This window comes from Narcine bancroftii, chromosome 3 (assembly GCF_036971445.1).
Source record: "Narcine bancroftii isolate sNarBan1 chromosome 3, sNarBan1.hap1, whole genome shotgun sequence".
NCBI classification, from domain to species: Eukaryota; Metazoa; Chordata; class Chondrichthyes; order Torpediniformes; family Narcinidae; genus Narcine; species Narcine bancroftii.
In genome coordinates this window covers 307,109,847-307,122,639 of record NC_091471.1, presented here as the reverse complement: position 1 = coordinate 307,122,639, position 12,793 = coordinate 307,109,847, and the positions used below count along the sequence as shown (strand labels likewise).

At 39.8% G+C, this 12,793-nt stretch overlaps 1 protein-coding gene across 4 annotated transcripts in view; it reads left to right on the top strand.

Annotated features, from left to right (window-relative positions):
* Positions 1–12,793, top strand: part of LOC138759042 (semaphorin-6B-like) — a 480,615-nt gene that overhangs the window by 439,518 nt on the left and 28,304 nt on the right. For all 4 annotated transcript variants that reach the window (XM_069928857.1, XM_069928854.1, XM_069928856.1 and 1 more), the window contains one exon: positions 9,837–9,968. In XM_069928857.1, the coding sequence (XP_069784958.1) occupies positions 9,837–9,968 (132 nt within the window). The remainder of the gene's footprint in view (positions 1–9,836; positions 9,969–12,793) is intronic.

The window sequence follows — 12,793 nt, the reverse complement described above, 5'->3', positions numbered from 1 at the left end:
GTGCATCTTTTTCCAGATTTTCAGAACCTCGAGAATCAATCGATTCCACATTCCCATACCTGAACAAGGCAGCACAGAGGAATGTCACCATGTGTGATTTCTCCCTCCACCTCTGGGTCCAGACATGGCTCTGCATCATCTCGTGCTAATGGCCCAGATACATTTTATATCTGACACTTCAGATTAAGTTTTCGATGGCAGCACCTTCAGCCAAGCCCAATCATAATTGAGAGGGATTGTCAACCTATACGCAAAATTAAAGTCAGTTTCCCCCTTACCTTTATTTTACATAATATTACGATTTTTCACAACATATCATGTTAATAATTTAATTTATTAATTTACGACTTTTAAAAAATGTATCATTCCTTTAAATTATTTAAAAAGATATCAACTGTCTTTAAATACCTCTGCACAACAGAAGTGCTTAATATCAACTGCAAGAGGCACAAGCAGTGAGAGGCCCTTGAGGGCAGTCCTGAAAATGTGGCCTGAAGATCAGCGATCTGAGGCCTAGTTGCTGCATTTGAAGAGCATCACTTCCTGGAACTTCTCCAACAGTGGTCAACTGTGTTTTTGCATGCTTAAGGCTGACTAAACTTGACATTGTTTCAAGCAAATCCAGAATTTTAAAGGAATACATAGGCAATTTATGTGCAATTTGTTCATCCCTTTCATTTTATTTCAACAAGAGCCATCTTCAATGGCTAATATCATTGGAATCATTCTGTTGAAGAAGGCCCTTCGGCCCACTTGAGCTATTCTTTCCAGAAAACCACCTCCCAGTTAAGCGATCAGCCACAGTTTAAATGAATGCAGTGTCCCAGCTTCAATTTACTCCGCTGTCAAATAAATGTGTTGTATAATCTGTCTATGTCTGCCCTTTGTAACCTTGAACTTGTCTCATCGTAACCCATGGCCTTGATATAACTGCTGTAAATAAATCTGCAGTTATTTCTTTATCCTATCAAGTATATAATGTGTTTCAAAAGATCTTTCTGGATGTGTAGTTTCTCAAGAGCTGAAGTATTCATAACTCATAACCCTGAACACAAGTAGTCTGTCATGTTCCCTCACATCTGCTCACCTCTGGAGTTGTACATATTGCAGCTGTCACACTGCCTCTTTTATTCTCATGACCTGGTAGAGGATGCTGGAAAGTTCATATTTATTCCTTGATGCAAGTTGACCTGAGAAGGAAGTGATGGATCTTCAACAGATGAGCTACAAGGCGAACCTTGATAACCTGCAATTCTTCAGCGCAAAACACATACCAGAAAGAAGTTAAGAATAAGTGAAATTCACGCATTACAGAGGTGAAGATGGTTTGGCATGGATAAACGTTATGGAGCTGAAATGGAGTATTGGCCTTCATTGCTAGAGGGATTGAATTTAAGAGCAGGGATGTTATTGCTGCGACTGTAAAAAGTACTGGTGAGGCCGCGTCTGGAGGACTGCGTGCTGTTCTGATCGCCTTACCTGAAGAAGGATGAACTGGCTCTGGAGGCAGTGCAGTGGAAGTTCACCAGATTGAGTCCAGAGATGAGGAGGTTAGTCTATGAGGAGAGATTGAGCCATCACTGGAATTTAGAAGAGTAAGAGAGGATCTTATAGAAACATAAAATTATGAAAATAATAGATAAGATAGAAGTGGGTGTTTTGTTTCCATTGGTAGGGGAATCTAGAAATAGGGGACTTAGCCTCAAGATTCAGATTTAGGATGGAGATGAGGAGGAACTGCTTTTTCCAGAGGGTGGTATTTCTATGCAATACACTGCCCATTGAAGCAATGAAGGTGACCTCAGTTGATAGATTTAAACAAGGTTGGATAGATTTTTACAAAGGAGGAGAATTAAGGGATATAAGTAAGAAGCCAGCTAAATGTAGATAAGCCTATCGTAAGATCAGCAAAATTCCCATTAAATGGCGGGACAGGTTCGATGGGCCAGTTGGCCTACTCCTGCTCCTTCTTTCTATGTTCTTGTGTAGAGGTTATACGTGTGGTGGCTGGGTGTATTCAAATAACTTAGATTGCGATCAACAGATTATTAAGTAAAAGTTTTGTTAAATACGGATCAAAGATGGAAAGTAAAAATAATCATTGTTTCATGAAATTAATGTACAGTATCTATTCAAGGTCTGAATGGTTTACTCCTGTTTCATTGTTCAGCAAACTGAAATCCCATTGCAGCAAGTTCTGTAGGTTTAATACAACAGTTTAGAGTTCTTAGAAAAAGGATTCTGAGTAAAATCCTGCTGGTTCTTTAACCTCCTAGGAGAGAGCAGTTGTCATCCTGCATTAACTTCAGCTTCTCTTGCAACTGACTCGCCACGTCCTCTCAACTCTCCGAGGACCACCTTGTTTAAAAGACTTCATGGCAGATGAGGAATATGTGACTTTGCCAGAATCGGCCAGGTGAATAGGGTGTGATGGTGTGAAGTGAAATGGGATGAGGTTGATGCAGAGAATAAGCTCCAGCAACATACTGTTGGTTTCTGTTTCTGTCCTGTGGATTGCTTTGTGTTTGTAAGAACATTCTGTCTCCAGCACTGATGCCTTGGGGCTATTGTGTTGGCTTCCTGCCAATGTGAACTATAGAGTCCTCTGTGATTCCTGGCATTTTATTGGCTCAGGCCTCTTAGGGACCTATGGTGCAGAAGTAAGTGAAATGTTGCCTTACTACCAAGAGTTTATTCCGCTTTCCCATTGACACTTTTTGAATGTTTGGATGAAGGCTGTCAATTTTAGAGTCACCGCACAGAAACAGGTCCTTCTGTCTCATGAACACACACCACCCTAATACACCCATGTGGCCAATTAACCCACTGGCCCATATAACTTTGGAACGTGGGAGGAAACCAGAGCACCCAGAGGAAACCCACATGGTCAGGGAGAGAACATACAAACTCCTTAAAGACAGCTGTGGATTCGAACTTCTGTTGCTGGCACTCGTGGTTTTCAAACTTTTTCTCTCCACTCAAATACCACTTTAAGTAGTCCCTATACTACTCTTTGGAGACTATGCCGCTTTAGTTGCCCATTCAGAGCCAGCTCTTCAGCTTGACGTCCTGTTTTGCGGAAACTGCCAAAATGTTTGGCCTGGAAGTCAGCCTGAAGTAAACTGAGGTCCTCCATCAGCCAGCTCCCCACCATGACTACCAGCCCCCCCACATCTCCATCGGGCACACAAAACTCAAAATGGCCAACCAGTTTACCTATCTCGGCTGCACCATTTCATCGGATGCAAGGATCGACAACAAGATTAGACAACAGGCTCGCCAAGGCAAATAGCGCCTTTGGAAGACTACACAAAAGAGTCTGGAAAAACAACCAACTGAAAAACCTCACAAAAAAAAGGAAAAAAAAACAACCATCAGTGTTCTGTGATTAGTAAGGGATTACTTAAGGTGGTATGTGAGTGGGAGAGGAAGATTGAGAACCACTGCTTATACCCAATTGTTACTGAAATATGGTGCTTGAGAAGAATTGTCATTGGCCCATTTCCTTTGGAGTTAACGAGTCAATGAGGGGCAATTAAAACAGTGGCTTTCAAACTTTCTTCCTACTCACATACCAATTAAGTAAGGGATGACTTAAGATGGTATGTGCATGGAAAGAAAAAGTTGCTTTAATGTCCAAAAATAACAGAAAGAAAGGTAAATTTCACCAAACGATTGACATTTCATCAGCAAAGTAGATTCTATTATTTGTAATAACAATTAATTAAATTCCATTAATATTTGAAGCAAAAGATAATAGATTTAGGAAAGATAAAGCAAGGGACCATCGGATATATATTTGGAAGTTATTAAATGCACGTGTTGTAATGGCCCGCTACCTGGGAGGTGGCCCGACACACTAAATGGCAATTGCACAAGGACCACAAAGACTAATGGCCTTTCTCCTTGGCCGAATGCCCGCGCAGAGGGAACATCAACCAATCAGCACCCGGAATGCCACTGATGTCACTTCTGCTGACAACAGTGGGAAAACTGGGCCCAGCAGCAGGAAACTGGGCCTATGTAAAGCAGGGGCAGAGAGTGCAATAAACCAGACTTGTCTATAACCGTATCAAGTGTGTTACGTTCTTCCACTCTCTGCTATAGCGACTCACTACAGTGTCTTATTTGTTGCAGAGTTTAAATAAATGCAGTGGAATGTTTTTAGATTGTTTACCAGTTTCATATTTTCACTTGCCACGTTCTCAGAAAAAAACATTAAACAAAACTAGCTTTGGTGTCAGTTTTGTTTCATCTCATTTAATAACAGAGCACCCCATGGCGTAAGGATGACTTAAGGTGGTACGTGAGTGGAAAAAGTTTGAAAACCACTACACCATCCATGCCACCCAAATTCCTATACTTTTTTTTCACAATTTTATTTATTTGTTCAACAAGGTTATTACATACAGTAAAAAAATACATTGTGAACAATAAAAAAATTATATAAAAAAGAGAGAAATAAAGAAGAACCCCCCCTCCCCCTCTCAGCCAGCTCTCTTTAGAAGAGCCAAAGAGAAAAAAAACTAAAATATATTTACTAAAATCTAATCAAAGTAAATTTAAATGTAAATATTCTGAATATAAAGACCACTTATTTAAAAAAAGAATAATTATCATGTAAAACAAACGTGATTTTTTTCCATTACTAAACAAGCTTTCATCTCATTATGCCATCTATTAATATCAATCACATTAGCATTTTTCCATGTACTTGCTATACATTTTTTTGCTACAGATAAAGCTAAATATACAAAAGCAATCTGAAATTTATCTAATCCCAAATCTTTCAAAGGCTTCAACTTACCCAACAAAAAAAATTGTCGGGTCTAGAAGTATTTTAATCTTATACAAATGTTCCAAAAACAATTGAATTGCTTTCCAAAAAGATTGTATATGTACACATAACCAAACAGCATGAAAAAAAGTTCCAACCGAATTACCACATCTAAAACAAGAGTCTGATTCACTAAAACCATATTTTTTTTAACTTTTCAGGTGTTAAGTACAATTGATGTAAAAAATTGTAATTAACCATTGCATAACGAACATTTATCAAACTAGTAACACGATCATGACAGATATCTAACCAATCATCCTCAGAAAAAGTAAAGTTAATATCCTTGTCCCATTTAATCTTAGATCTATCCCATCCCTTTTTTTCCATACTCTCCTGTAGTATTTGGTACATCAATGAAATATATCCCTTCTTTGGTGCAGGCACAAGAAAAGATTCAAATTTAGTCAATTTAGGTAAAGTCATATCTCTACCAAATATTTGTTTTACTAAAGATCGAAGTTGATAATAAAAGAATAAAGAATTCTGATTAATACCAAAATCTTCCTTCATTTGATTAAAGGATAAAAATTTACCTTCTTTAAAACAATCCCCCAAATTTTTTATACCTTTAGATTTCCAAAGGAACAAACATTGATTATGCATTGAAAAAGGAATGTTTATTATTATATAACGGTGTTAAAGTCAATAATTTACCCTTAGAACCTGTCGTTCTATTTTCCTCATCCATAACTTCATTAAATGCTTTAGTATAGGCACATTATATTGTTGTAGTAAATTTAAATTCCACCAAAACAAAAATTGATGTATTTCAACTTCAGAAATATTCGCCATCTCAATTTTAGCCCAACTAGGGGGCCGTTCCAAATCCATTAAAGAACTAATAAATTTAAATTGAGCTGCCTCATAATAATTTTGAAAATGTGGTAAACGTAATCCTCCTAATGCATATTTCCAAGTTAACTTATTCAAAGCTACTCTCGGAAATTTACCCTTCCATAAAAATTCCCTAACCATTTTATTTAAATCTCAGAAAAAATTCTTATTAAGTAAACACGGAATTGACCGAAACAAATATTGTATACATGGAAAATATTCATTTTAATTGTATTTATTCTTCCAATTAAATTTATAGGAAGATCCTTCCATTTAATCAAATCAGCTTTGATCTTTTTCATTAACGGTACATAATTTAATTTATATAAAGATTGATAATCAACATCCACATTTATACCCAAATATTTAATTCGATCAGTCCACTTCAAATTAATAATATTCTTATAAACTGAATAATCTCCTTCACTTGCCGGTAATATTTCACTTTTTTCCCAATTAACTTTATATCGAGAAAGACATCAATATTGTATTAAACATTCCTTCAAATGCAAAAGTGACTGAGCTGGGTTTGTTAAATACACCAATACGTCATCAGCAAATAAATTAATTTTATACTCCTCGTCTAAAACTTTCATACCTTGTATCTGTGTATTTTGTTTTATCAGCTGTGCTAAAGGTTCAATCACTAATGCAAACAAACCTGGAGACAAAGGACAACCCTGTCGAGTTGAACAAATTAATTTAAAAGATTCCGAGATTTGACCATTTGTCTGGCTATTGGTTTATTATATAAAGCTTTAATCCAACCAATAAAAGAAGAACCAAAATTAAATTTCTCTAAAACTTCAAATAAAAAGTTCCACTCAACTCTATCAAAAGCCTTTTCTGCATCGAGAGATATCACCATCGGATGGACAGGGCACTGTCGATATTTATTAATCAAACTAATCACTCAAAGAATATTATCTGAAGCATATCTACTCTTTATGAAACCTGTTTGATCAACATGTATCAACTTAGGTAAAAATTTAGCCAATCGATTAGCTAATACTTTAGCTATTATTTTATAGTCTACATTTAATAAAGAAATAGGTCTATATGAAGACACCTTCAACAGATCTCTATCCTTCTTAGGAATTACAGTAATTAAGGCACTAGAGCATGATTCAGGTAAATCATAATGTTCATTAATCTGTCATAACACATCTCGTAAATCATCATAAAATACCTTATAAAATTCAACCGAAGACCCGTCATCACCAGGTGATTTTCCATTCGGCATTTCCATCATAGCCAATTTAATTTCTAAATCAGTAAAAGGAGCCTCCAGCTCCAATATATCTTCTTCTAATACCAGTAATTTCAACATCGATAAAAAGGAGTCAATCGATTCGCTCTCCTGTTTTTCCTCAGAAGTATATAATTTCTTATAAAATGAGTAAAACTCATCATTAATCTCACGAGGTTTGTAAGTAACAGTCGCCAAATTCCTATACTTCTGATAGAAGCAGTCATGATGAGGTTATCGTGAGTGGGTGCTCCTCAATGGTACTTACTAACGGGTGTGCATGTGATTGGTGAGAGGTAGGACTTAAGGGGATAAGGGATTTGAACTTGGGTGATTGCATTGCTTTTTGCAAAGCTCATAATTAGCATTATTTAAACATGATGAGAAACACTTAAGATCAGTGAGAATGAGTTGTAAAGCACAGGATTCTGTTGACACCGCGGTTAAGTGAAAGAACACACAAATGCTGGAGAAACTCAGCAGGTCAAACTCTTTGGCTTGGCTTCGCGGACGAAGATTTATGGAGGGGTAATGTCCACGTCAGCTGCAGGCTCGTTTGTGGCTGACAAGTCCGATGCGGGACAGGCAGACACGGTTGCAGCGGTTGCAAGGGAAAATTGGTTGGTTGGGGTTGGGTGTTGGGTTTTTCCTCCTTTGTCTTTTGTCAGTGAGGTGGGCTCTGCGGTCTTCTTCAAAGGAGGTTGCTGCCCGCCGAACTGTGAGGCGCCAAGATGCACGGTTTGAGGCGATATCAGCCCACTGGCGATGGTCAACGTGGCAGGCACCAAGAGCTTTCTTTAGGCAGTCCTTCATGTAGCGAAGGTGAAGATACATCACCAACCTTTCGGGCTTGAGCCCTTCATCAGGGTGTGGGGGAACATGAGAGACACCTTGATGAAGGGCTCAAGCTCAAAATGTTGATGATATACCTTTACCTTTACCTTTGCTACATAAAGTTTGACCAGCATTTGTGGGCGTTTTTCCCTCAGAATGAGTTTGTCAACAATGAAAGGCTTTTTTAAAAGATACATGTTACATCTCACTCTTTGCAAGACACAGTCAGTATATATGGGGACAGGATATGTCACATGGTGATCACAATCCCCAACATCACATCATTGACCATTTCACAGAAAAACAGATTCAATCCCAGCATTTGTGATGAAAAGCATGACCCCTTGTTAATGGTTCAGCTTTAGCTCAAAGGAACAAGATGAAGATTCCTCTGTTTATAGCTGTTGAAGCCCCCAAATGAATTCAGATCTGGTGGAGCTACCCAACTTGCTGTTGGCTTGAATTCACAGACGTCTGATTTTGTAGTGACTGCAATTGCTGTGGTTTGAAGTTGCTTTCCTGATACGCCAAGGGAGTTTTACTTGCTTCTCATGTCATTTTCAAATCTTTCCCATCTAACAAACCCACTTCTTTTAGTTTTAGATTCTCCTATATTGGCAAAAAGTTCAAGCTTGAGTTTAAGATCAAGTTTATTGTTATTCATTTGTAAAGTACAACTGGATGAAACTCTGTCCTTCACTCCTTGGTCTAAAAACATGCAAACACATATATAGAAATAGAATACATATTTACAAGCAACTTTTATGCAGTACATAAAGAAATATTGTTAAATAATTAGTAGAGTCTGAGATGAGCTGTTCATCAGTCGTTCAGCGTTCTCACTGCCCCGGGAAGAAGCTGTTTCTCAGCCTGGTGATTCTGTCTCTGATACCTTGTCTCTCTCTCCCAACGGGAGTAACTGAAAGATGCTGTGCATGGAGCGGTGGGAGTCCTAAAATGATTTTTTTTTGAGCCCTCTTCAGACAACGATCCAAATAGATCACTTTAATGGGGAGGGAGACCCTAGGGATCCTCTCTGCCACCCTTGTGGATTGACCTCTGATCTAATGCTCCTCAACAGCAATCGGACTACACTGTGATGCAGCCAGCCAGGATGTTCTTGATATAGAGCTCCTGTAGAAAGCTGACAGGATGGTGGCCAATACCTTGCCCAACTCAGTCTTCTCAGGAAGTGCAGTCGCTGTTGCACTTTCCTGACAAGTGAGGAGATGTGTGTCCAGGATAGGTCACTACTTAAGTGGACTCCAAGGAACTTGGTGCTCTCCACTCTCTCTACTACAGGATATTGATATGTTGTGGAGGGGGATCATCTCCTTTGTCTTGTCCACATTGAGACTCAGGTTGTTATTCTTTCACCATAATATGAGAAAAAGACATTGAAATATGACATATATATGTCCATTGTGATTTTACATGCCACATTTCAGCCTCCTTCACACCAGAGAAAGCAGTCTTAGCCTATCAATTATCAGCTTAAAACCTGAGCCCTCTAGTCCTGGCAACAACCTTGCAAATCTTTCTGCACCTCTTTTCTGCGGTACGGCAACCAGAACTACATGCAGTTTGGAAATCTCACCTTATGTCTTGTACAGATGCAACATGATGCCCCAACACTTATGCTCAGCATCTCATCCGCTGAAAGTAAGCATGTCACACATCGTCCTCACCACCTTGTCTGCCCACGTTGCCACTTTCAGGGTTCCAAAGGACTCCCCCACTGACTCTTCTGCCAGTTCCCCAGCCTCATTCCCCAATGAGGCTCCAGGCCTTCCAGAGTTCTTGTGCAGAACCATCTTAATGTTTCTTGAGAAAACATTCCTAGGCACACCTAACAAATTTTGCCCCTCCAAAGTCTTAGCACCATTGTACTCCCAGACAATGTACAACTTGAGTTCATTGTGGTGAAAAACTGGTGTGTTATCAACGTGTAGGTTACTAATAAGACTGCAGCTTTTGGAATGGTTTCCTGGTTTGGCCTTTACATCCGAATGAGAATCTATGTAAGGGGATGTTGTTGACAATACTGACTCTGTATTATCTTTCTTGGTTTTGTTAAAGCATTCCTGGATCTGCCATCTGTGCCTTCGACATGGAACAGATTTCCAGCATTTTTGATGGACGTTTCAAGGAGCAAAAATCCCCAGAGTCTATTTGGACGCCGGTGCCTGAGGAATTGGTTCCAAAGCCAAGGTAAAAGAACAGTTTGAGACCATGAATACACAATATAATTCAAAATGAAATATCTAGTATCTGTTTTGGAGAGACTGTGAATTGAATATCCTAAACCTAGAAATTCTAGAGCACCCAAGTAATGGGTGGGAGTGTTGCAGGCAGTATTGGTATAAATGCCATCTAGAATCCAGGGTCAGGTGGGGAGTGAGGGTCAACTGTCAGAGGAAGATTGGACTGGAAGTTGAGTCACCAGAGAAGGTGGGTGGCTGGGGGGTGGGGATAGTGGAGTATTACTAAGTGGGCTCAAAGTAGCAAAGGAGCTGAAGGATCATTGAGATGGATTCCATGGGAGGTAAGATAGTTTGATGAAGCAGGATCATTATTGGGTCAAGGCCAAAGGGAATCAGTGGATTAACCTGTTCTCATGCAAAATTGATGTTGATTGGGATGTTTGATATTATGTGGGTTGGGGGAAAGAGGGAAGGGATTAGAGCACTCAAACTCATCCTCAAACTATTTCTGTCAGAGTAAACCATGGTTGTGCCAAGAGTGCCCGAAAAAGGATATTCAAGTACACCTGCAGTGTTTCAAAAGATACACTCCACAAGGAACGGTCACGACAGACACAAATGCAAGAGCATGACTCATCTGGGTGTCCTCACTCAAACTTCAAGGGCAATGTGAAATGACTTGGAAGCAGTTGTTAATGGGTTTAAGTCCAGCTCAACTCATTTTTTCAGTTGGTTAATAACAGAAGCCCTGTGCTTATTGAGTTTCTAGGCACACTTGTTTTGAACATGGCCTGCAAAAGAACAATTCTGCACAATCAGACTAAATATTTCAATGGCTCCAGTACTATGCCCTCCTACTTACAGAAACCTTTCACTGCACAAGTGTGGCACTGACCAGAATAATGCAGGGTCCAAATGACGATCTCCTTGGAATTTTTCCTGTGGTCTTCCTAACTTAGTATTTCCTCCTGGGGACTTGCGTCAAAGGTTTACCAGACTTGGAATACTGTGCACAGTTCAGTTCACCAAGTGATCGGCAGGGTATCAATAAACTAATAGGATTGGGCTGCTTGAATTATAACAAGAGGGGGGATAGGCTGAGACCTTTTTTTTTTGCTGAGGGATGGGTGGGGCTAATATGGTTTATAAAATCATAGGGGTTGGGCATTAGTAAACTGAATATCCATACTAAATACACAGGATTACTGGAGAAACTCAGCACGTCTCACAGCATCCACAGAAGATAAAGATATATAGAGAGAATCATAGAACACTACACCACAGAAAACAAGCCATTCAGCCCTTCTAGTCTATGCCAAAATATTATTCCACTAGTCCTATTGACCAGCACCCAGTGCATAACCCTCCAGACCTCTCACATCCATGTACCTATCCAATTTATTCTTAAAACTTAAGAGTGAGCCCACATTTACCACGTCAGATGTCAGCTTGTTCCACACTCCCACCACTCTCTGAGTGATGAAGTTCCCCCTAATATTTCCCTTAGTCTTTCCCCTTTCACCCTAAACCCATGGTCTCTTGTATTTATCTCTCCTAATCTAAGTGGAAAGAGCCTACTCACATTTACTCTCATAATTTTGTAGACCTCTATCAAATCTCCCCTCATTCTTCAACGCTCCAAGGAATAAAGTCCTAACCTGTTTAATCTTTCCCTATAACTCAACTCCTGAAGACCAGCAACATCCTAGTAAATCTTCTCTGCACTCCTTCAATCCTATTGATATCCTTCCTGTAGTTTGGTGACCAGAACTGAACACAAATCTGGCCTCACCACACCATAATATCCCAGCTTCTATATTCATAACTTTGATTTCTGAAGGCAAGATGCCAAAAACATTCTTTTCAACCCTGTCTACCAATGACGCCATTTTCAGGGAATTATATATCTGTATTCCCAGATCCCTTTGTTCCTCTGCACTCCTCAATGCCCTACCATTTACTGTGCATGTCCTACCTTGGTTTGTCCTTCCAAAATGGAACACCTCACATTTGTCTGCATTAAAGTTTATCTTCCATTTTCTGTCCCATTTTATCAGATGGTCCAGATCCCTCTGCAAGCTTTGAATGCCTTCATCGCTGCACACAACACCTCCAATCTTAGTGTCATCAGCAAAATTGCTGATCCAATTTCCCACCTTATCATCCAGATCATTGATGTAGATAGCAAACAACAATTGTCCCAGCACCGATCCCTGACCCACACCACTAGTCACAAGCCTCCAGTCTGAGAAGCAATCATCCACTACCACTGACTTCTCCCATGCAGCCAATTTTGAATCCAATTTACAACCTCTCCAAGGATACCTAGTGTCTGAACCTTCTGAACTAACCTCCCATGTGGGAACTTGTCAAAGACCTTACTAAAGACCATGTAGGCAACATCCACAGCCTTTCCTTCATCTACTTTCTTGGAAACCTCCTCGAAAAACTCTATAGGATTCATCAAACATGACCTACCACGCACAAAGCCAAAAAAAAAACAACAACATTTTGGGTCTGAGCCCTTTGTCAAGGTATGACCAAAGGCAGGCTGGGGGCTGAATAAAAAGATGGGGGGTTGAGGGAAGAAAGGGGCAGAGGGAGGGGCACCGGCCAACAACCAAGAAGCCATAGGCGGACATGGAGAGAAAAGCTGAGAATTGATTGGGGAAGGGGGTAGCTCTTTGAATGCAAAGCCAGAGGGATAGGGAAAGAGAGAGGAAATGGGATGGAAACTGGAGGAAAGGAGACATAGGGAATGAGGGAGACAGAGGTGGGAGGGGGGCCTAACAGAAACCAGAGAAGTCGATGTTAATGCCACCTGGTTAGAGG